We start from the raw sequence: 25,906 nt of genomic DNA, 5'->3' as shown, positions 1-25,906 counted from the left end.
TTTCCCACATTCTCCATATGCAAGAAAGAGAAAGGCAGAAAGTGAATCAGAGCAATCGACCAATGTCGCTATGAAATCTATGTCCTGGGAGATCCTTACACAAAGCCCAGAGTGAAAGGCAAGGTCATACTGTCTGTTCTTAGAGGTGGTACTGGGCACGTGACCTCCAGGATCCTCCCTGGGTAATCCACATGCTCTGTGGCAGATAGGATTTCCCTACAAAACCAGCAAACCGTCTGTCAACTTCTAAAATCTCAAGGGAAAAGGAACTATGTACCCTGGTTTCCAGGCCCTTCCAAACTCATCTTTTCTAGCATGCAGATTTGCCAAAGCCCTCCTTCCGCCTGGGCCAGGGATTAAGCACTGAAGGGCTTAAGCTACCTCATCTTTGATAACCAGAGGCCTGGAATGGAGGGGAAAGCCATTCCAAACAGGAGGTCTTGGCCGGGCACAGTGGCTCACGCCTGTAATCCCAGCACTTTGGGAGGCTGAGGCAGGTGGATCACTTGAGGCCAGGAGTTCGAGGCCAGCCTTGTCAACATGGTGAAACCCTGTCTCTACTAAAAAATACAAAAATTAGCCAGGCATGGTGGCGCATGCTTGCAATCCCAGCTACTTGGGAGGCTGAGGCAGGAGAATCACTTGAACCCAGGAGGTGGAGGTTGCAGTGACCTGAGATCGCACCTCTGCACTCCAGCCTGGGCAACAGAGGGAGACTCTGTCTCAAAAAACAAAAAATAAAAACAAACAAACAAAAAAACAAACAAAAACAGGAGGTCTCACAGCAGGTTGGATATCAGGGTAAAATATAGACAAGGGTCCATTAACAAGAGTTAGTAGGGCTATGATGATGATTCCATGACATAAGGCATGTTAACAGCTTAACATATAGCAAAGAATGAAATCGCCTTTGCAAAAATTATAACAGTAAATGATGACAGTGGAAGAGATCCGATCTAACCAATCCTCATCTTGCTTTTGACTTCCAAACTGCCCTTAGTCATTTCTGGACTTGGGACAAGCTAAATTTGGGAAACATTTAGTGTATAGTTTACATGGTAACAGCCCTTCCCCCAAACTAAACTGCCTTTGTAAAACTAATGAAAGACTGCCAAGTTAGGAGGATGAAAGGAGCCTGAATTCGGCTAAGGTGTAGACATAAAAGATCACTAGCCATTATTCCAGAAGTCACAAGACTTGCAACTTTCCCAATTACTCCCACAGATAACATCACTGTTGTAGAACTGCAGATTGGCCTTTTGAGATGTCTTTCAGTCTTTTCCCTTTCTGACTACTGGACAGCCCCGACGTGAACCCATAAACCAGTCCTGCGACCCCACCCAGAAGTGGATACAGAGCATAAGGACCATTTTCCACACCCCTATGACTGCATCTCCAACCAATCAGCAGCACCCATTCCCTAGCCACCTCCTCTCCCTGCCAAACTATCTTGGAAAAATTCTAGCCTCCAAATATTCATGGAGGCTGATTTGAGTCTTTGTGTGTAAAGCTCTTTCCCTATTATAATTCCCCTCTTGAGAAATCGGCTCTCTCTGGGGAGCGGGCAAGAAGATCCCACCGGGTGGTTACAAGAACTCAGTACACTGCATTCACCATGGTTGTTGGCGAATTCTTCACTTTTGAGGCTCTCCCAAACTTCCAACTTTAACCAGAAATGAAGATGTCCTATCACATTCTAGTTTATCTTGAAGGCCCTAATTCTGATTTTCCAAAGTGTATTCTTAAGCGTCAGACTTCGGATGAAATGTTCCAAACACATATGTCCACACAAACATATGTTTAAATGTTACATTTGACAGTGGCCACATCAGTCTGATGCGAAGTCATGTGGTTTGAAGGAATCAAATGCACTTGCCTCTAGCAGTAAAGAGGAAACCAGCAGTCTAAAAATGATTTCAGACTTCTAACAGTCTGTTTAGGAGAAGGCAACTGGGTAGACTCTGCCAAGTGAAGACGTACCTCAGGAAAAACTGGAAAGTGATATAATGGGGAGAAGATGCTTGGGAATTAATAGTGTGGATGTAGGTAGGACTGCAGCACTTTTCGAATACAGTCTTCACGTTGGCCAGATGAAAAGAAGAGCAGTGATATCCGGCGTATAGATCAACTCGGATGATACAACTTGGCTATTTCTTGATTTGTTACGTAAGGTTTTCTGTATTTAAAAATCTCTTTATAGATGATAAAAGCATGGATCTGTGTGATAGATAAGCTAATTTTTCATTTCAGAGGTCAGATTGACAGGTTGCATTAAGATTTCAACCTTTTAAAATGAGGCCATGTCACACCTGTAATTTAATCAAGTAGCATTTTTGCCCACTAGCTGAGAAAGCCATGAAAGTGTGAAACGAAGTTTAGAATGAAGGTGCATTTAGCCCAGTCATCTCTGGTTTCTGTGGACTTGCTATTGTTAAGCAAATGTCACTACACTCCTAGAAGGGATGACTCACAGTGACTGCTGGAAAGGGGAGGAGTGGAACAAGGAGATTGAAACCTGAAATACCTGGCCCTGGTATTTAAATGAGGATGTGTGGTTGGGTCTAACAAGAAATGTCTAATTGGGTTGTAATAAGAAATGCGAGAGAACTACTATTTTCACACTCTGGGCTGTGTCGTCTAATTGTTGATACCGGTAGAATTGATTTTTACCAATAGAATTGATGTTGATCAATTCCAGTAACTGAATGGTTCTTTTGAGCTAAAATAAATGTTCATGAACTTGGAGCATCTTATCCTAAGCAAAATAAGCCAGACACCAAAAGACAAATACTGGGGCCAGGCACGGTGGCTCACGCCTGTAATCCCAGCACTTGGGGAGGCTGAGACAGGTGGATCACCTCAGGTCAGGGGTTTGAGACCAGCCTGGTCAACATGGTGAAACCCTGTCTCTACTAAAAATATAAAATTTAACCGGGCATAGTGGTGCATGTCTGTAATCTCAGCTACTCAGGAGGCTGAGGCAGAAGAATCGCTTGAGCCTGGGAGATGAGGTTGCAGTGAGCCGAGATTGCGCCATTGCACTCTAGCCTGGGAGACAGAGCAAGACTGTGTCTCAAAAAAAAAAAAAAAAAAAAGACAAATACTGTATGATCTCACATATGTGGAATCTAAAATAGTCAAACTTAAAGAAACAGAGAGCAGAATGGTGGTTGCTAGGGGCTGGGAGTAGAGAAAATGGGGAGATGTTGATTAAAGGGTACAAACTTTCAGTTACAAGATAAATAAGTACTAGCAATTTAAAAGGTATGGCATGGTAATTCAGTTAATAATACTGTGTTATATACTTGAAATATGCTAAGGGAGGAGATCCTAAGTGTTCTCACCACTCACACTCACAAAAGAACAGAAATGCCAAAAAAAATACATAAATAAAATAAACATTGGTGACATGTATGGCTTAGTCAAATTTCTTTGAATCATATGTTATATTTGACAAAGCTGGATAGTTAAAATAAAAGCAGATTTAATTTGACTCTTTTTTAAATGGTTGCTGGGAAAATAAACTAATAATTGATGGCTTCTACTGAAAGAGAATGAAATGAAACCCTTAAAGGCCTGTCATTCATGGCAACAATTAGGTGGCAGGAAGAAAGCTTGTTTATAATCTGATCTGCCTTGTAAGCACTGCCCCCCTTTGTTGTTGGAGTTACAGAGCACTGCTAATAGAGAATGGGTTTCAGCACAGCAGGAGTAGGGGGCACTGGGTGCAAGGGGACTATGGAGCTGAGTGGCAACACATTCTGCAGCCAGGCTCCCTGGTTTGAACCTGCCTCCACCGCTTCAGGACGGCAAGCTTCTCACCTCTCTGAGCCTCTATTCCCTCATCTGCAAAATAGAGACTCTGTCTCTTTATCTACAGATTTAAAAATGCAGGTAATAACAGCACCCACTTCACAAGACCCATGGTGAAGATTAAATGAGCAATGCCTATAAAACACTCAGATGAGTTCCTAGTGCTCCAAAAATGTTATCAATCTCCGCAGTGGTGTTCAATGAGGTCAGTACATAAGGTGAAACTGTGGGGTGGGGTGGGGGTTTGAAACAACTACGGCATGAATAATCATAGGTACCATCCACATTTGTACATCCAAAATATTTATCATGGGTGTTGGATGATTACAATCCACAAATTTCTGCCACTACGTTTGTTGTATTACAGAAAAGATTATGGGTTATGCTGTTAGTAACCAGGGATTCATTTTACCAGGACTGTAAATTTCTGAAATAATACATAAAGTTGAGATGGATATGCAGAGGATGGCAGGTACCATGATAGCACAATAATTGGACCAGTAGCCATGAATGATCACCTGAGAGAGAGTTTCCATGTTAATGGGCTCTATCTGGTCCTTCTACAAGAGGACTTGATTTATCTTTGTGATATTTTTCCCAAAGAATCAGGCAACATTTTAGAGAAAACACAGGGCCCAGCGACGTGACTCACACTTGTAATCCCACTGCTTTGGGAGGCTGAGGCAGGAGGATCGCTGGTGGCCAGAAGTTTAAGACCAGCCTGGTCTACATAATGAGATCCCGTCTCTAGAAAAAAAACAAAAATGAGCCAGGCACGATGGCATGCACTTGTAGTCCCAGCTAGTCGGGAGGCTGAGGCAGGAGGATCGCTTGAGCCCAGGAGTTCGGGGCTGCAGTGAGCTAAGATCATGCCACTGCACTCCAGCCTAGGCAACAAAGCCAGATGCTGTCTCTAAAAAATTAAAATAAAAGGCCGGGCACAGTGGCTCACACCTGTAATCCCAGCACTTTGGGAGGCCAAGGCAGATGGATCATTTGAGGTCAGGAGTTCAAGACTAGCCTGGCCAACATGGTATTTTTTTTGTAAAAATACAAAAAAAAAAAAAAAAAATAAGCCAGGCATGGTGGCATGCGCATATAATCCCAGCTACTCGGGAAGCTGAGGAAGGAGAATTGCTTGAACCCAGGAGGTGGAGGTTGCAGTGAGCCGAGATCGTGCTACTGCAATCCAGCCTGGGCGACAGAGTGAGACTCCATCTCAAAAATAAATAAATAAACAAAATAAAAAAATAAAAATAAAAAATAAAACACATTTAAAGGAAACTCCCACTTTGGCCTGTGTGCCAGACAGGCCCGTCGTTTTCTTCTTTCTCATAGGAAAACTGCCCACATCCTATTTGCTTTTCTTGTCATCTTTCCTGATGGACGGTTGGAAAAGTAACTGCTTCCCCGGTCACAGTGAATTGGATCCTAGGGATCTCTGGTCCACACTGGCCCATCAGTTTTTCTTTCCCGGGATTTTAGATTCCTAGGATATTCTACATGTGAGAATTAGACATGGAGACTTGAGAAGCATCAACAAGGCTGAGAGAGGTGGTGCTGATGCGTATCTGCAGAGAGATGTCATCGAGAAGCTGGGATGACAGGCTGGGGGCCCCCCTACAACCCCCCAGATGGAGCCGTGGTTATCAGACTGCTGGAAGCTCTCTCATTCAGGTGGCACTTCTTGCCTCTGGGTGTCTTGAGATACACAGAAACAAGCCACGTCTTCTCAGCAAATACCCGCTTTACTCACTCTGGCTTGACAATCTACTTGCGGCAGATGGAAGGTTGTAAAACTTAAATTCCTGACATTTCATTTTCCTTGATATAATTAATTTTCTTGCGAAAAATGAACCTTATCTTGCCTTGTAACATACTACCTTCTGAGAATTGAAGGCAGAGGCTGCGGAAGAGCAGTAAGTCACTTCATTGAGGAGAGACCTGGAAAATTCGGGAAGGTGGAAGAAGGGCCTCACGAGGATCTGGGAAGATGAGTTGGCAAAAAAAAAAAAAAAAACCACGCTGCAATCAGAATTGCATATGAAAGAAGGAAAGGCTGCAGGCTTGGTGGGGGCAGGGAAGTGACATAATTGCGATAGAGCCAAAGAGAAGGCAGGAATCCAAGATCAGACAGCAAATGTCAAAAAGGTTCTCTGGAAGAGGATTAAGGAAACAGGTAGCAAACACTTTGAGCTATCTGTGAACCATATGATAAAGGAACTCACCATATGGTGCAGGAAGATAGCAAAGCAGGCTGAAGTACAGGGAAGTGCTTTTGTCTGTAGGATTATATAACCACATCTAATGTATGTATGTATATGTCTGTGTGTGAATACATACCACTAATGAGATTAAAATTAGTAGAGACTCCCACAACAGAAGCTCAGACTTTAGAGAAGGCCTTTGTTCCTGGCATGAACTAAACTGCCTTTTAATCTCCTCAGGCAGTTTCTTCCTGTTAAAATTTGGTGCCGCGCTTGGCTCCAGCAGATGACGCTGTGAGGCCAGGCGCGGTGGCTCAAGCCTGTAATCCCATCACTTTGGGAGGCTGAGGCAGGTGGATCACTTGAGGCCAGGAGTTCAAGACCAGCATGGCCAACATGGTGAAACCCTGTCTCTACTAAAAATATAAAAATTACTTGGGCATGGTGGCAGGCGTTTGTAATCCCAGCCACTCGGGAGGCTGAGGCAGGAGAATTGTTTGAACCTGGGAGGTGCAGTGACTCAAGATCGCCCCACTGCACTCGAGCCTGGGCAACAGAACAAGACTCTGTCTCAAAAAGGAAAAAAAAAAAAAGGGACCCTGCGGTCTGGGGCCTGGAACTCTGGAATGCTCTCTCATGCTCACAGAGCATGGTAGTTAAGCACCCTGGCCTTTGGGAAGAAAAGCTCGGAGGCTGCAGAGGGAGGTGCTATTGAGATGCTGGAGCTGGAAAATAGGGCTGACTTCTCCATCAAAACCCACCAGGCACAGTGCTCAGGGCCCATGCTGTTTTCAAGGTTCATAAGGCACTTTAATTTTTTTTAAAATCGCAAGAAAAAAAGTGAACTTAGGTGGAAGTACATGTTTTAATATGTAGTATTAATATATTTGTCTTCATACCAAAGCAGTCATGAGATACCATTTTTTGCTCTTTTTTTCATGGAAGAAGGAGAAACCCACAAATGTCATTATGCAGCTTTCTAAATATATAAGAGACAGGGTGTCCCTCTGCTGTCCAGGCTGGAGTGTAATGGTGTAATCATAGCCCACTTCAGCCTCGAACTCCTAGGCTCAACCAATCTTCCTGCCTCAGCCTCCAGAGTAGCTAGGACTACAGCTGTGTGCCAGTGTGTCTGGCTTTTTTTTTTTTTTCCTTTGAGACAGAATCTCGCTCTGTCGCCCAGGCTGGAGTGCAGTGACATGATCTCCACTCATTGCAACCTCTGCCTCCCAGGTTCAGGTGATTCTCCTGCCTCAGCCTCTTGAGTAGCTGGGATTACAGGCATGCACCACCACGCCCGGCTAATTTTTTTTTTTTTTGTATTTTTAGTAGAGACGGGGTTTCACTATGTTGGCCAGGCTGGTCTCAAAATCCTGACCTCATGATCCGCCTGCCTCAGCCTCCTAAAGTGCTGGGATTACAGGTATGACCCACTGCATCCAGCTGTGTCTGGCTAATTTTTAAACACATTTTTAGAGACCAGGTCTTGCTATGTTGCTCAGGCTGGGCTGGTCTTGAACTCCTGAGCTCAAGCAATCCTCCAGGCTTGGCCTTTAGAGGCTCTGGGATTATAGCCATGAGCCACCACACCTGGCCTCATTAGGTAGCTCTTGTAATCGTTTTGTAACTGCTGTTTCAAAAAAGTCAAAAAGAGAGAAAGGGAAGGAAGGAAGGAAGGAAGAAAGAAAGGAAAAAAGGAAGAGGAAAGAGTAGTGGTTTGGACTGGGCATGGTGGTTCACTCCTATAATCCCAGCACTTTGAGAGGTCAAGGCAGGAGGATTCCCTGAGCCCAGGAGTTCGAGACCAGCCTGGGCAACAAAGTGGGACCCTGTCTCTACAAAAACAACAAAAAAATTAGCTGGGTGTGGTGGCATGTGCCTGTAGTCCCAGCTACTTGGGAGACTGAGATGGGAGGATTGCTTGAGCCTGGGAGGTTGAAGCTGCAGCGAACCATGATCACGTCACTGCACTCCAGCCAGGGTGACAGAGTGAGACTCTTGTCAAAAAAAAAAAAAAAAAAAAAAAAAAATTTAAACTAGTGGTTTGGGAAGATGTGTGGACCCCAAAGTGGAGAAGAGATGGCAAGAGGCAACTGAAATCACAAAACCAGCTTTCAAGGTCCCGCCTCCTTCCAGCTGTGTGATCTTGGAGAAGTCACTTAACCTCTCTGCCTTACAATTTCTATATGATATAACAGAGTGATTATCAGTGACTACCTTGCAGGATTATGGTGAGAATTAATATGATATAATGCATGCAAATCCATGGCATGGTCCTTGTCAATGAGCATGAGCTCAGAAACATTGGAGATAATGGGCAGGGTGTGAGTGGAATTGGAGTGGGTGCAGCTGGGCAGTAGAGTTGGTAAGGGTTAAGAAAATGGAGGTTGAAGGTTGAAAAGGAACCAGCTAAGGAGTCACTGCACTCACTAGAGATGCTTCCAAGACTTGGGGACTCCCATAAGGCTGAAGCCTGTGGAGGAGGTCAGAAGGGCAGAGGCTGGAGGAGTGAAAGCCATTCTCATGGGCCCTCTTAGGAATCCCTGCGGATGACTCACGGTTCCAATGAGCACATGGCACGTGTTATTTACACATGGATAGGTAGCCAATAAGCACAGAGTGATGAGGAAGAACAGAAAACCCAGAGCCCTCCATCACTAGGAGTATGTGGTTTGTCTAATGGCAGCAACTTACACTGAAAATAAGGCATGCAATTTTTTTTTGTTTTTTGTTTTTATAGAGATGGGGTCTCCCTGTGTTGCTCCATCTCCTGGGTTCAAGTGATCCTCCTGCCTTGGCCTCCCAAAGCACTGAGATTAAAGGTGTGAGCCACCGCACCTGGCCGTAAACTCTGCTTAGCACTTAGAGGGAAAGATGAGAAAATAAGAGGGAAAAACGACTAACCTCCTAGAATATGTTTGTGACATTCCACGGAATCACTGTTAAAACTAGGAAATTACATGTTAAGTATCAAGCAATCAAGATCCCAAAATCAGCTGGTCACAGTGGCTCATGCCTGTAATGCCAGCACTTTGGGAGGCTGAGGCGGGCGGATCACTTGAGCCAAGGAGTTCGTGGCTGCAGTGAGCTATGATTGCACCACTGCCCTCCAGCCTGGGTGACAGAGTGAGACCCTGTCTCTAGAAAAAAAAAAAAAAAAAAAAAAGAGCCCCAAATCATACACATCTAAATCAAAGCTGATCTGTTTAATGCCATTTACTAGCTGTGTGACTTTAGCAAGTTATTCCAACTTTCTGCATCTCACTCTCCTCATCTGTAAAATGGGGACAACAGTAGCTGCATCATAGAGTAAGTGTGAGCTAATGATACATACTAAGCACTTATAACAGAGCCTGGCACATAGTAAGGACCCAAAAAATGTTAGGTGTTATCATCATCTTCGTCGTCACCATCACTACCACTAGAATATAAGTTTCATGAGGGCAGGCAGATATATTTGTTTGTTTTGTTCATAGACATTGCCTCTGTACCTACAAGGGTACCTGGCATATAGTAGATGCTCAATAAATACTTCTTGAATGAATGAATCCTTAGTTATGCCTTTCAGTGGGAAGTTACTGTAAAGGTGATGACTTCTGCCCAGAATAATGTATGGATTCCAATCTTATTTCCAGTTCCCTTCCCCTCATGCCTGCCCTACTCCCCTGAGCAAGCCAGGATGCCTCATGCTCAGATCTGGAGAGGTATGAGTTACAAGACTGCTGATAACCTGGGAGACAGATGTTTCTGAAAGTTGCTAAGGGGAGGAGACATAATACAAAAGGATAAGGAAGGAGTGGGTGAGGAGGAAATGAAGGTAGAAAATCTCCAAAGAGTAGCTTTGCTGTCTGGATATATTTAGTGAGTAAAGGAGGGTAGAGGGAGGTCAAGATCACACGAAAGATTTTTAAGGATACAGGCAGTGTTGCGCATATTCCTTATTTGAAGGAAAGGATATGGAGAAGGGGGATGAACAGAGACTTTTTGTAACTTCCAGGTACGCACATGAATTGTAACAAAAGACTTTACATTCTTAGAAATACCATGGTAATCGAGCTGCCAAATCACCTCTATCTTAACATTGTGTAAGTGTAAGATTTTATGACAGTTTTTTACCAAATGTGGTTCAGGTACTAGTACAAGAACAAAATTACTCTTCTTTTAATATACTTTCCTAAAACACATTAAAATAAATATATGACTGGTATATCAAATCAAACGCATTAAAATAAATGTATAACTGGTATATCAAACTTGTGATTTCACATATATTATTGCTTAGGGCAATGTTAAGAAGAAGAAAAGGAAGTCAAGTTAAAGTCACTTTAAAGAAAAATATGATCAAATAAAGGAGGCATGTAATGGCAAAGAAAAACCCATAACAGGTGCATAAATGACTAATATTTGGAAAACTCGGCCAAGACTATAGTCAACTCTGTTGTACGGTCTGAATTTTGAGCTACAAAAGTTGATGCCAGCATCTTGGAGAATGTCACGCAAATGCCAAGTTTCTAGGGGTACCCTAGTGGAAGGGGACACCACCAGACCCTCCACAGCCTCCTTAGTGATACACCCAGGCATTTAATGTCATTGGTTCAGTGTCCTGGGATTATTTTAGGGAAGTCAAACACTAGATGGGGAAGCTTAATGGTTCTGTCTCTCACCTCTCTGCTTCTGATTTTAGATCATCTTAGATTCATAGACAGCAACAGAGCTGGATGGGATTTTTAAAAGAGAAAAAATGTGATACCTGCGCACCTAGTTTCTATAGTAACTTCACTTTTTCTTTTTAATTTCATAAGCTGCTGACTTCTTCCTACTTGACTTATTCCTGGCTCGTGCTAGCTTCAAGAAAGTCACCACTAACACCTGGCGTGCTCCATGATTTGAACACAAAGAAATGTCACAGAAAAGAGGCACTTGAAGTTTTTTGTGTGTGGAGTGTGATACATCGGGAGCTCTAAAGGGAAAAGTCAGAAGGTCTTTTGTGTGTCAACGTGAAAAATTGCAGCCAGGACTGAAAAGCAGGGAATGTGGCTGAGACGACGTGTCATCCACCCAAATTGTTCTCCCGGCCTCCTTTGCACTGAAGTGTGGCCACGTGGCTATATTTTCTCTAATAGAGAGTAGGCAGAAATGATTGGTGCCACTTCCCAAGCTGAGACTTTTAAGAAGCAGCTTGTGCCTCCTCCACCCTCTGACTGCAGAGAAAAACAAAGCTCTAGGGATTAATGGAGCCATACAGGACGAAAGACACCTTGTCCCCAATCACCATATGGAGAGAGTGGGTGTGGCCAGGCGCGCCTGTCTTAAACTTCTTAAACTTAGAAGTTTAATGAAAATTTTAAACTTCTATTGTGTCTGAGCCAGTATATATTTGGGGGTCTATTTGTTACAGCAGATGAATCTACCCTAATAAAATTTAGGTGCCCTGTCAGCCACACAGATTAACCAAGCCTATTTTGGGGGTGGGGGCCAGGAACAAGGAGACATTCTGAGATTTTCATTTACTATTTCCCCTCTTTGCATAGTTAACTTAACTCGTCCTTTAGCTATAGCTCGAGCCACTTTCTCACAGAAGCCTTCTCTGGCTTCAACCAGGGCAAATCCCACTCCCGCAGGTGCCCATGGAACATACTAAACATCACAGTTGCTTTCATGCCTGTGTGATTTTTTAAGTGAATGTGTATACCTCCACTGCATTTTAAAAACTATGCGTTTTTCAAAACTCAAAGAATGATATACTTAAGATAGCTGCATTTCAGTGTGTGTAATTTTACCTTTAAAATAATCATTGCAAATATTGAATTCTTGTTAAATGGTACACATGCTGAATGTAAAGTGCATTTGCAGTTATCTGCAAATGTAAAGTGTATGGATGTCTGCAACTTGCTTTGAAATGCATTAAAAAAGCGTTGATGGACGGATAGACAGATGGATACATGATAAAGCAAATACAGTCAAATGTTACTTGTGGAATCCAGGTGGTGGGTGTTATAGATGTTCATTATGCAATCATTTCAACTTTTACATTTTTTAAATTTTCATAATGAAATGTTGAAGAAAAAGTTTAATGAAAGCAGGGACCATGAGTATATTACATAAAAGGAATTGGTCTATACACATTTTATATTGCCAATCATAATGTTCCATAATTTGCTTTTATTTTTATTTGATATGTTATGAAAATCTTTCTATGATGACAGATAGATGATTGATTTATTGATTGATGATAGGTAGACAGATGATAGATAATAAGATAGACAGATAATAGGTAAATAGATGATAGATGATAAACAGATGATAGATATAGATGATAGATGATGGGTAGATAGATAACAGAAAGATGATAGGTAGATAGATGATAGATTAGATAGATAGATAGATGGATAGATAGATAGATAGATAGATAGATAGATAGATAGATAGATGCATGTGCATGAGAGAGGGACAGAGAGAGAGAGGAGAGAGTCACTTCTTTTTTTTTGTATTTATTATGAATATACCATTTGGGCTATTTCTGTTTTCCAGTAAATATCATTTTTACATAGATCTTCTGTGCTGAAGCTTCTTTCAGCTTCTTTATGGTTATAGATCTATGTCCACTATAGCACACCAGCTGCCTCCCCCAGCTCCTTTCTAACCCCCTGACCCCATCTCAACTCACGTACATATTAGCTCAGTTCCATCCATAGGCAAGAGTGAGGGGTATAAGAGAATAAGAAAGCCTCCATTCAAACTTTCCTGCATACTATTTTTTAAAGACGTGGATCATACAAATCATTACCATGAGCACATATGAAGTCTCAGAAGACACACAGTATTAGCATTCATTAAATATTTAATGCATGTTTATTATGGCAGCACATTAGGGTTAGAGGAATCACGTTTATAATATAAAGAGTTATCCTTGTGCTGTGTATATACTTGATCAAGTATTTGCTGTATTTACCTTATAAGGTAAGCTTGTATCATCAATCCGGACGGTACAAATCTGCCCAATTTATATATGTGCAGCATAATTTTGACTCCAGCAATCATTCAAAGTTCAATTCTTGAAAGATGTTGGCAAAACTCAAAGTTTCAAGGCATTATAAAAACAGACAGTTAAGGATAAAATTCTAAGCACCATTAAGCAATAAATGAAAAACCACCTATTGGGTACTATGCTCACTACCTGGGTACAATATACCCATGTGACAAACCTGCGCATGTACGCTCTGTATCTAAAATAAAAGTTGAGAAATAAAATAATTTTTAAACGTGAATGACACATTTGAATGCTCTGTATTAAAAGTCCTAGAAGGCATCTACCTCCGAGTAAGCCAGCCATGCCAACAGGCCCTGCTTTGGTAAGATAGCCCTTCCGGGTAAACACTTCTGCCTGTTTAAAAAAACAAACTCTCCACAGTTTTCTTCTTTTGAAAGATTTTGAAACGGGCTTACACATTTGAAATTCAATGTCCTTCACCATTGCTTCCTGCCTTGTTTCATTTTTACAGGGCTTACCAAAAGGCTTGTGCCATTCCCTAGTCGCCCCACAAATTATTAGTGGGGCTGTTGTTGTTGTTGTTTGAGACAGTGTCTTGCTCTGTCACCCAGGCTGGAGTGCAGTGGCACGATCTCGGCTCACTGCAACCTCCGCCTCCTCGGTTCAAGTGATTCTCCTGCCTCAGCCTCCTGAGTAGCTGGGAATACAGGCGCCTGCCACCATGCCCAGCTAATTTTTGTATTTTTAGTAGAGACAGGGTTTCACCATATTGGCCAGGCTGGCCTCAAACTCCTGACTTTGTGATCTGCCCACCTTGGCCTCCCAAAGTGCTGGGATTACAGGCGCAAACCACCGCACCTGGCCATTGGCGTTTAAAAACATGTTTTGTTTTGTTTTCCTGGGTTAAGGGAGGTGGAAACAGATTACCCCAAAGCCCCATCACTTTCATCTTCTGAAGGGGAAGAGCAAATCACCGCAGCTGTGTTCTTCTGTTTATGGAGATTGATCTATATACCTAACCAGACTGCAAAATGTTCAAAGTTGGAATTCAAATATAAAACCTGCATTAATTTACAACCCTACTTGGCAACACTAGAATTGCAAAGGATTACTCTGTTTTAAAGGATCATAGAGGTGTTTGTTATTCTACTTTGCTTTCATGACTTACTGTTGTTTTCATCTATGATTTATTTGATGCTATATCTCCAGTCTGGAACAGAGTTCTCAATTATTATAACAGTTTCCATGGAGACATATGATCTATTCTCTCATTGCTCCCCAGTGATTCATTCTCCTACGACTCCACCCACTACCCCCCAACCCCAATCCTTTCCATGGGACTCTCCAGAACTTCCAATCCTCCATCAAACATCCTCTCGTCTGTTTTGTTAAGTGATCAAAAACAGGCGTAGTACACGAACTTTTGAGTTAATAAGGACAAGAATAAAAATGTTAAATTAGCTCAGGGGGACTGGAAAGACACAAATTAACTGAATAAAAGTGTTCACATAGGGAAAGCAGTAGCAGTAAGTGGTCAGAGAAAGATGTGAACTTGGGTAGGAGCAGGACTTCTCAGTGTTTATCCTTTTAATATACTCTTAATGATGAACCATGTGAATGCTTTGCTTATTAAGAATATCATGGCTGGGCGTGGTGGCTCACACCTGTAATCCCAGCACTTTGGGAGGCTGAGGCAGGCGGATCACCTGAGGTCAGGAGTTCAAGACCAGCCTGACCAACATGGAGAAACCCCGTCTCTACTAAAAGTGGAAAATTAGCTGGGCGTGGTGGTGCATGCCTGTAATGCCAGCTACTCGAAAAGGCTGAGGCAGGAGAATCACTTGAACCCGGGAGGTGGAGGTTGCGGTGAGCTGAGATTGTGCCATTGCACTCCAGCCTGGGCAACAAGAGAGAAACACCGTCTCAAAAAAAAAAAAAAAAAAAAAAAGAAAAGAAAGCATATATATATATATATATATATATATATATATATATATATATATAAAATTTAGGACAGGTGCGGTGGCTCACACCTGTAATCCTAGCACTTTCTGAGGCCATGGCAGGACGATTGCTTGAGCTCATAAGTACTTGAGCAGCCTGGAAAACATAGTGAGACCATGTCTCTACAAAAATTAGGTCAGGCACGGTGGCTCATGTCTGTAATCCCAGCAGTTTAGGAGGCCGAGGCGAACGGATCACATGAGGTCAGGAGTTCGAGACCAGCCTGGTCAACATGGTGAAACCCTGTCTCTATTAAAAACTACAAAAATTAGCCGAGCGCGAGACTGAGGCAGGAGAATCACTTGAACCCGGGAGGTAGAGGTTGCAGTGAGCCGAGATGGCGCCATTGCACTCCAGCCTGGGCAACAGAGTAAGATTCTGATTCAAAAAAAACAAAAACAAAAATTAGCCAGGCATGGTGGTGCATGCAGTTATTTGGGGGTCAGAGAAAGATGTGAACTTGGGTAGGAGCTGGACTGCTCGAGTCCAGCATGTCGAGGCTGCAGTGAACCGTAATGCACCACTACATTCCAGCCTGGACAACAGAGTGAGACTCTACCTCAAAAACAAAAAAAAAAGTGCTCATTTAATTTGTAAAAACTCAGCTTATTAGAACCTCTTCTTTATTTAGGCCACTTTCTTCCTCATCATCAGAGAAACTGCTCCATGTTTGAAATCTAAATGCCTCAATTCTTCCTAACATTTTATGTATCTTGACCTCATCCATTTTTTTTCATCCCTAGACTTCTAAACTCCCTTTTTCCCACCCAGGTGATGACCCTCTTTATGCTAGACATCTTCCCCAACCCAATCTAGATACCATTTTCATTCATGTATTCAACACGCTTTTATTGAGCACTTGGTACAGGCTCTGTGGATCTGCAGTGGACATCTCTCTTCCCAGAATCCTTAACTCTCTTTCTTCCATAATCTTCTAGTTCACTGATTCTACTAATCCCATGCTTAGTTCAAATCCACCATCTCCTTCTCCATCTCCACCCCAGGGATACTCAGAGCTCCTGGTAAAAACCATACAACACTGTGGACCACTGCCAACTGCCTATTCCCAACCTTAGGGACTGGATGGGCCATCTTACTGGCTGCCCTTACTCTCTATTCCCATCCCATGCTGAAGCTCTTCAGACTTTGAGCCATCATTTCAGATCCCTTAGTCCATCTCAATGGATGCCCTTGCCACCCACAGACAGAATCCATGCATTCAATCTGAGCACTGAATGAATTCCATCCCTAGGCTCTGAAAACACAGTGGCGACCACGACGGAGAAGATCCCTACTCTTGTGGAGCTTAGACCTTAGAAAGGGAAGAGAGAAAAAATCAACAAGGACACAAGAAAAGCATCGCTCAGTGACGGGTGCTATGAGAGAGTTAAACATAATGGACAGTGAATGAGCGGCAACTTTTCAGTGGGTAGTTGGGGAAGATTTTTCAGAAGAAGTGCGTCTAAGTTGAGATGTGAATTGCAGGAAGCAGCCGGCCTTGCAAACAGCAAAGGGAGCTGAATCACAAAGCCTCTAAGGGAGGAAGGAGCTTTGTGTGTTTCAGTGACCCAAGAGCTGATGTTGTGGCCAGAGCACAGTGGGTGATGGGGAGGAGAAAGAAGAAAAGAAGTCACACAGAGAACAAGGGCCAGATGCTAAAGGGTGATACAAGCTAAGGATGTAACATAGAATTTCTTCTAATTGGATGGAAAGTCATTGGAGGGTCTTAAGCAGGGGAGCCCCTTGACCTAATGTAAGCTTTAAAAAATTATTACGGCTGCGAAGTAGAAAGTAAATTAATTATAGGTAACAAGATTGGGATTGCAATTAATTATAGGTAACGATTAATTATAGGTAAAAAGATTGGGATTGGGATTAATTATAGGTAACAAGATTGGGATTGAGAAACCACTGAGGAGTTTCTGCAGTTATCCAGGTGATATTAATGATTAGATTTGGGTGGTATTAGAGAGATGAAGAGAAGTTAGTGAATACATGATATACTTTGAAGGAACTGTCAGAATTCGGCAATGCATTGTACATGGCTGCGGGGGGCGGTGGGCAGGAACGGTGGGAATACAGGAAAGAGGGAAGCTCAGGGATAACTCCCAGGTTTTTGGCTTGCGCTACATAGATGGAAAAGAAATTTATATTTTTTGCACACCTGAGTTCATGGTATGAGATTTATGCTAGATATCTTTGTGGCACGCAAAGGGACTAAAAACCCCAAAACAACACTAAATGAGTCAGAAATACTTATAACACAATCTCAACTTCAGTAAAACAGCATCTCGCAGTATCTATAAAAGCGTCCAGAACCACTGTATGAGTCCCAGGGTCATCCTTCCACTGTGCTACTGTTTGAAAGGAACCGTTTCCGTTCTCGGCTGTCAGCGTGATCTTTTCCAAAAGGCAAATCCGATCGTGTCACTGCTCTGCTTAAAAACGTTCAAAGGCTCCCCGCTGCACTGTGAATGCAACCCAAACTCCTCATTGTAGCTTATAAGGTTTGCATCCTTGGGCCCTGCTTATCTCTGCAACATCACATCCTATACCTCCTTCTGCTAGTGACATTTTGCCCCAACACCTTCTGATGGTTCCTAGGATGCACCCAGCCTGTCCCCACCTTGGAACTTTTGCACTTGCTCTCTTCTGAGAACATTCTTTCCTAGCTCTTTGAAAGCATAGCTAGTTCTTTCTCATCCTCCAGGTCTCAGCATATGTGTCACCTCCTCAGACTGAACGGGTCGCCTTTTGGTTTGTGACACAGCACTCCATTCATTTCCTTCGTGGTATTCATTACAAAGTGTAGTGTGGCTCTATTTACTTCTTACTCTCTCTCCCACTAGGACATCCCTCCCATAGGAACAGCAAATGTGCCTGCCTTGTTAGATGTTCCTTCCAAAGCAGGTGGGGCCACCAAATCATACCATACCTTGCCAAAGCTGCCTTTCCCCAGCACCATTAGGAAGTTAAAATCGGTCAGTTTCATCCGGTCTCTGTTGCCATTGTTGTCAAATTTGGAGACAGTGTTGGTCGTCTTTTCTTCCGGGACCTTGGTTCCCTGACTGATCTTGGCCCTCTGCAAAAAGGAAGCACACAGAAAACATGCTCAGGGTTTGAGGACGATCTTGTAGGAAGGCACAGGCACACAATGGGAAGCTGTGGTTCCTGCAGCTCCGGCACCCTGTCCCCATGAAAAGCATAGCCATGTATCACTCCACAAGCCTGAAACCTGTCGGACTTCCTTTGCAACTCCATCTTTCTTTTATCCCTCGTGTCTCAACCGTAACCAGAACTGTCATTTCTTTCCTCCCAGCTGTCTCTAGAATTCATCTACTTATTTCCATCTCAACCACCACTACCTGCCATCATCTCTCACCTGCACAAGGCACAGTGATTTCCCTTACACTGGGTTTCACACACAACCACAGTGAGCCTCTCATCCAACCAAGTCCCCTCCTGCTTAAAATGCCTCAGTGGCATCCCATCATTTTCAGGGTAAAGATCGAGGTGCTTTCATGGACTTGTATGTTTAGGCCCTACCTGGCTTTCCAGCTCCATCATTGCTAGGGTGCTTCTTCTCTGCAATGTAGCTTCATTCTCCTTTCACTCCCCTGGATGTCCCAGGCCCCTCCAACCACAGGGCCTTTGCACCTGCTGCTGCTACTGTGGTACAAATGGCTATTCTCTCCCCTTCAGCAACCCAGCTTGGGGTTCACATTTTCATGGCTCAGGGAAGCCCTCATCGATTCTCTCTGTCTGCACTAGGTTCTCCTCTGATTTTCTTCCTTCATCCACTTCTCTTCCCATAAATACTGGAGGATAACTGCCTGTTCACTTGTTTCCTTCCAATAAACTGGAGACTGTTGTGGACACGGAATATTTCTCATTCTCCACGGTTTTCCTGACAACTAGTATAGTTCCCAACTAAATATTTGTTGCATAAATGGATGAGTGAGGGCCATGTGTGTCCTCAGTGCAATGGGAGAGGGACTCCTTGCCATGAGCTGTGGAATGGGGCTCAGAGTGGCAGCAGGTGCTTTGGAATGAGGCAAAAACTGGAAGCCATGAGTGGGAGACCTGCAGCTGCCAGGACTTCGTTACTGGATTCACGTTTAGCAGAGAGAAAACTGTGGAGTTAAAAGCTCATGTGTGGCTGGGCACAGTGGCTCACACCTGCAATTCCAACAGTTTTTGACGCTGAGACAGGAGATTCGATTGAGGATAGAAGTTTGAGAACAGCCTGGGCAACATAACAAGACCCTGTCCCTACAAAAATAAAGTTAGCCAGGCAAGGTGGTGTGCACCTGTCATCCCAGCTACCTGGGAGGCCAAGGTGGGAGGACTGCTTTAGCCCAGGAGTTAGAGGCTGCTGTGAGCTATAATCACACCACTGCCCACCAGCCTGGGTGACAAAGTGAGATCCCATCTCTCTCTCACTAAAAAAAAAAAAAAAAAAAAGCCTCGTGGTAGAATCCTCTGACATGAATCAGCTGTGTGGCCCAGAACACATCAGTTAAGTCATAACATTCCTCTGCCTAATATATATACCTTCCCATTATTCTCAAAGTAAAAGCCAAAGGCCACAGATGACTGAGCCCCTCTGGACCCCCTCTGATTTCAGCCTCCTTTCCACTTCCGCACTGGCCTCCTTGCTGCTCTCTGAATGCACCAAACATGCTCTTACCCCAGGGCCTTTGCACCTGCTGTTCCCTCTGCTCAGAGCACTCTTTCCCCAGAACTCTCTCACCTCTGATATGAGGGCCCTTCCCTGAACACCCTACATAAAACTGCTCTCAGCAATCTCCATCCGCCTTACTTACTTGATTTTCTCTAAAACACTTGTCACCATCTTACAAACCGTATATTTACTTGTTTCCCAATTCATCATCTTTCTCCTTATACCAGAATGTAAGCTCCCCAATGGCAAGGATTTTGTCTGTTTTGCTTTCCCCCGTTTCCCTGGTACCTAGAGGAGTATGGCACAGAGAAGGCACTTAATTTGCATTTGCTGATTGAAGCTTCCTAAACATTCATCACCTTTTCAAGACAATGGAGATGATGACATGAAATGATGTATCACAGAGTCCTTAGTATCATTCCTGGCACACAACACATGCTCAGTGAATGGTAGCTATTATTATTGTTGCATTATTTGGTTGTTTTGAAGATAAAGAGGCAAAATAAATCTTTCCAAAGTTTTGAATATCAGGGAAGATTCATTCATTCATTCAAAAAACATTTATTGAGGCTGGATGTGATGGCTGATGCCTGTAGTCACAAAGCTTTGGAAGGCTGAGGCAGGACTTCTTGAGGCCAGGAGTTCAAGACCAGCCTGGGCAACACAGCCAGACCCTATCTCAAAAAAAAAAAAGTTTAATTAGCTGGACATGGTGGCAGTGGGCCTGTAGTCCCAGCTACTTGGGAGGCTTAAGGCAGGAGAATCCCTTAAGCCCAGGAGTTGGAAGCTGCAGTAAGCTCTGATCACTATATTGCACTCCAGCCTGGGCAACAGAGCAAGACTCTGTCACAAACAAACCAACAAACAAATCAAAAATTCTTATTGAGTACCTGCTACATGCTAAGTGCTGCTCTAGGTGCTGAGGATACATCAGAGGGCAAAATGGATACAGATACTCTCAAAAAACGTGCATTCTAGCTGGGATTGGGTCCTCCATACTGTGTCCAAAAGGTATGTTGGGGTTGCTGCAGTAGATAAACTGGTATTGGCAGCAGGAACAGCATTTATGGAACAGAGGGGAAGACACATTCAAGGAATGAAACATCATCTGGCTGGATCATGAAATGCAAGGCAGATATGGCACAGGAGACAAAGTGTTGAAAGGACCTTAAGAAATTCAGGCTGACTATGAGCATGACAGGCAGCCTTTGAAAGGTTTGAAGTAGGGCTATGGTATGACCATACATATTTAACAGGTCACTCTGAGTGGAGAGGAGACCCCCCAGCACGTGGGCTGAGTGATCACTAGGAAGTCACTGCATTATCAAGGAGAGAAATGATGAGCCAGGCATGGTGGTGTGTGCCTGTAGTCCCAGCTACTCAGGAGGCTGAGGTGGGAGGATCCCCTGAGCCCAGGAGTTGGAGGTTGCAGTGAGCCATGATTGCACCACTGCACTCCAGCCTGAGTGATAAAGGGAGACCCTGTCTTAAAAGAAAAAAAAAATGATGGACTCCGTTATCTGCAGTGTAGACTGAACAAAGTGGATCTATTTGGGAGACAGACTGACCCCAGCTGGGTAGCAGATTGGGCAAGGGAGAAGGGAGATTGGAGATGAAGGACAGCTCCCCAGCTTCTGTTCTGACCAACTGGCAGGATGCTGGTTCTTTCCACTGAGATGAGAAGAAGCGGAGGAGGAGCAAGTTTGGAAGTGTGGGGAAGAGGGTGGGCAGAGATGACCAGTGTGATTTCAGGCATGTTGAGATCCCCTCTTCCCCACAGCAGCTTAAAACTTCAAGGTTTATTTCTCCCTCATGGGGTGCATATTCCACTGTTACCATTTAGGAACCATGGCTAACAAAGCATCCGCCATTTTCTCTTTATTCATGTTTTGAAACTTGAGGTGGGCACCGCAAAGTGCACCCATCTCACGTGCACAGTTCTGTAGATTTTGACAAATGTGCACACCCATGTAACCCAAACCCCAAACAAGACATGGAACATTTCCATCACCCTCCAAAAGTTCCCAGTTGACCCTCCCCCAACCCCCGCCACTAAGGCAATCTCTGTTCCAGTTTCTATCCCATAGGTCAGTTTTGTCTGTTCTTGAATTTCATCTGAACAGCATTGTAGAGTGTGTACTCTTGTGCCTGGCTTCTTTCACTCATCAAAATGTTCTTGAAATGCATCCATGTTTTTGCATAAATCGGTAATTTGTCTCTTTGTATTGCTGAATGGCACTCATTGTTGATGTTTATCCCGTCTCCTGTGTACAGGCATTTGAGTTGTTTCCCCTTTCGGCCTACTAACAATGCTGCTGTGAATATACTTGGTCAGTTTACTTTGCAGTAAGATATGTTGAGGTTTAACCCAAGTGTAAATACCCAGTAAGCAGTTGTATACATGGGTTTGGGGCTTGAGCAAAGATATCTGGACTGGAGACAGAGATTTGGGGTGTAGAGGCAACAAGGGGGTAGTTAAAACTACAAGGTCATCTTATTTGCAATGGAGACTGCAAACAAAAGAGCCAGGGTAGGACAGAAGCCGTCTCACCTTTCTTGGGCTGTGTCCTCACACCCTCCTAAATCATCACCCCCAAGCTGGCCTGACCCATACACTTTCCCTACTCCCCTCCCTGCTCCACCACCCCATCACCTTAGCACCGTGTGTCCTGCCTTCTTTGAATCCTGGCTCAGGACCCATCTGATTCACACTCTCCATTCTCCGGACTGTGAAGATCCAAGTCCTGCCTGCCCCAGTTCCCATTTCCCATCCTGGGAACTTTCCCATCCACCTGCGGGTCCCAGCACACACTCCCTATGAAACGTGAGCACGGACCTCAAACTTCCTGATTTCTTCATTTGACTTTGTGTAGTGGACAGATAAGGACTTTTTTGGGGGGGTGGGGAGAGGGGTTGATTTTTTCCTTGTCCTTCAAGGAGCAGCTAACAGCCTCATCCCTCAGCACTAGAAACTCCCTTCTCTCCTCTGAATCTGGGGCTGGCAGCCCTCTTTCCTCCCTCCCTCCCTCCCAGCTTGCTTTTATAACTTTTCTCATGGGCATGTTAATTTAACTTCTAGAATCTAGATCAGAAGTCTAATAACCCTGGAAAAAAAAAAAAAGAAGTCTGATAAGCCTGTTGGTCTGGTCTGCACAGCGTTTGTTGTCATTTTAATATTTAATTAGCTGCCAACTGTTGAAAATTTGGAGATATGAAAACCCAGATCCCCAGCTTCTTTTGAAGAAGGGGATCTGCTAACACTGGGTGATGCCAAGCTCTTTCGCCTTCTTGTTGTTGTTTGCCTGGCTCCTGAAAACACCTGGGTTTGTGGCCCCTACTCAGTGAGCCTTCAGAGGACAGGAGCCCTGTCCTTTGTCCTTTGAAATATCCCATTGTTCCAAGGGGACAATGCCTAGCACACACTGCATCAAAGAGCGAACATTTTAGAATTGAGGCACAAATTAAACTCGTCCTTTATCTTGCTGTGTGGGATGTGCTTTCAGAAAGAGGAATACACTAATGGTTGCCTTTTCATGTCTGCGATTTAGAGCCCTAGAACTCAATGCTAAGAGAGAAAGCAAATAGCATTTCTGAGCAAAGAGCCAAGCCACCTTCCAGACAGCACGAGGGGACAGTGGAGAAGCCCTGGCAGCCAGGCTCTGGGCTCCACTCCCGATGATGAATGCCTGTCCTGGCTAAAACTGCAGATTCCTCTGCCACTCCACCCCTACAAGGAACTACTACAGGCACTCCCAGCTACCCAGCAGTGGGGCAGGGACCTCTGTAGGCTAGGAGTCCCTGTAGATTCTCCCTAACCTCCAAGCAGCCCTTCCAAAGCCCAGAAAGAGGATGTTCTGAGCTTTATTTATCCCGAAGGGGGAGCCGATAATTATAACAACCACCATGATGCTAGCATCTAACATCTGGATATGTATGACATGTGAGACACTCTGCTAAACGCATTACCTCATTCAATCCTCACATAACCTCATGAGGTAAGAAGTGCTATAATTCCCCATTTTACAGGTAGGGAATCAGAAGCTCAGAGAGACAAAGCAACTTGCTTACAGCCACTCAGCAAGGAGGTGGCAGAATTGGGCTTCAAATCTAGGCAGTCTGGCTCTCAAGCAATCACACTTAACCATTAGGCTACATTGCACAGGTACAATCGCTGGTGTTCCTCCAAGACACCACCAGCATGCTGCTCTCTACACCTGGGGCTGCTAACAGCAAACACCTGTGATTCTTTGCCTGTAGCTTATTTTCTGGTTATAGGAGCGGGCACAGCGCACAGGGCACATTGAAAGTGCGGGTGAGTGGATTTCCCTGGGAGCAGCCCTTAGCCTGCAACGGAAGGGGAGCCAACGGATAACCCCTCAGCTTCCTGTCCCTTGATTGGGAAATTCTGAGGCATGCATTCCACGCTGACTTGAGAGTTCTCCAGCAGGGTTAAACCCTAGCTGCCCACAGCAGTAGTCTCCTTGATAATACTTACTTTCGTGGTTTCCCACCTTTTCTGGCAATGCTTCCTTATTAACTTATGGTGCTTCCAGGATCACCTCTCAAATAAAGTACTTGCACTTGAATCCTTATAGTCTGTTTCTGGGAAAACTCAAACCCAGGACAATAACTGGCTCTGGGACCTTAAAAAGTTACTTAAACCTCTGTGGGCTTCAGTTTCTTCATTTGTAAAAGTAAAATGGCGTGATAATAGTACCTACCATTCTAGGTTGTTGTAAGGATTAAATTACCTGAGTTAATATTTGCAAAGCACTTAGAATCATAAATGGCACACAGTGAGCACTTTGTTATACAAATAAATTTTAAGACTCTGAGAAATCCCACTGTGCGCCATCCAAAATGGAGTCTTCTTTTCCCAAGCCCACGGTCGACTGAAAGCCCCCTAAGCAAACAGCCAGCTCTGATGTTATGAAGTATACCACGTGTGGTAACTGCACCAAGCTCACACTACCATGAAATTCTATTACCCCAATTCTAGCAGCTCGATTTTACTGTCACTCAGAATTCCTCCAGTTAAGAGGCTTGAAAGTAATTTCTGAGTCATTCCGGGTGCTAATTGGTTATCGCCGAGGGATTATATTTCTCATGTTCAAGGTCAACTGAAATTCCTCTGTGAGCCTGAGAACAATTTTCGGTCTGTTGGAAACATTTTTTTTAATCAACAACTACAGTATGCAGCGATTATAATTCAGGCATAAACAAGCATTTGCAGGCTCTTGCTAGAAATAAAGGGACACAATTTCTTGCATGCGGATAAAACAGTCTCCTTTTCCAAGCCAATTACTGGCCCAGACAAATGCTCTGTTTGTGTAGCAAATCTTTTCCTTGGTGTTCTGAAATGTCACCCCAGCTGCCCCAGGACAGAAAAAATCATTTTGCAAAACTGAGACTTGGTTATATACAAGAAAATACTGGCCTTGTGTTTTTCACCCGTAATAGTACATTTCTATAACAGCAGCAAATGGATACCACTTCATCAGCAAGTTGGGGGAAAGAGACAGAAAGTGTTCTCTGGAAGGACTGCCTTCCTGTCTTAATTTTTATCAAACAGTATCCAGTTTTTAGTTCTACTTGGAGGGAAGGTTCTTTTATCAGTTCACTTGGGCTTGAGTCCAAGACTTTGGGAACAAGCCTCTGTTATCAAGGTCACTGGAGAATGACTGATAAGCTCAAGGCCAATGTGTCTGTTCCACTTGTTTCCAGGAAGGGAGGACCCCACTGGGTCAGAACTATCACTATCTTCCAGCATGTGGGGTGGGCATAGGCTCAAGACAAGGAATTTGGGAATACGTAAGTGCTATTTCTTTTTTTATTTTTTTAAAAAATATATATTTTTTAATAGTAGAGGTAGGGTCACTATTTTGCCGAGGCTGGTCTCGAACTCCTGGGCTCAAGCAATCCTCCTGCCTCAGCCTCCCAAAGTGCTGGGATTATAGGCATGAGCCACCGTGCCTGGCCCCTAAGCGCTATTTCTATCAAGTTGAGGGGAGAACAAACTTGATAGTTTGTTTCTTTCAACAAACAAACTTGTCCTTTATCTTGCTGTGTACGATGTGCCTTCAGAAACAGGAATACACTCACTAATGGTTGCCTTTTCATGTCTGCAATTTAGAGCCCTAGAACTCAAAGCCCCGTAACCAAACAGAGGCAACCAACTCTGACGTACTGAAATATACCACGTGTGGC

At 43.8% G+C, this 25,906-nt stretch overlaps 1 protein-coding gene across 3 annotated transcripts in view; it reads right to left on the bottom strand.

Moving 5' to 3' along the window:
* The window catches only part of PRKCB (protein kinase C beta), a 385,313-nt gene that overhangs the window by 78,698 nt on the left and 280,709 nt on the right, over positions 1 to 25,906 (bottom strand). For all 3 annotated transcript variants that reach the window (XM_019012417.4, XM_019012418.4, XM_055365530.2), the window contains one exon: positions 17,951 to 18,097. In XM_019012417.4, coding sequence (XP_018867962.1) covers positions 17,951 to 18,097 — 147 coding nt within the window. The remainder of the gene's footprint in view (positions 1 to 17,950; positions 18,098 to 25,906) is intronic.

Source organism: Gorilla gorilla, chromosome 18 (assembly GCF_029281585.2).
Source record: "Gorilla gorilla gorilla isolate KB3781 chromosome 18, NHGRI_mGorGor1-v2.1_pri, whole genome shotgun sequence".
NCBI classification, from domain to species: Eukaryota; Metazoa; Chordata; class Mammalia; order Primates; family Hominidae; genus Gorilla; species Gorilla gorilla.
This window is presented reverse-complemented; position numbering and strand designations above follow the sequence as displayed.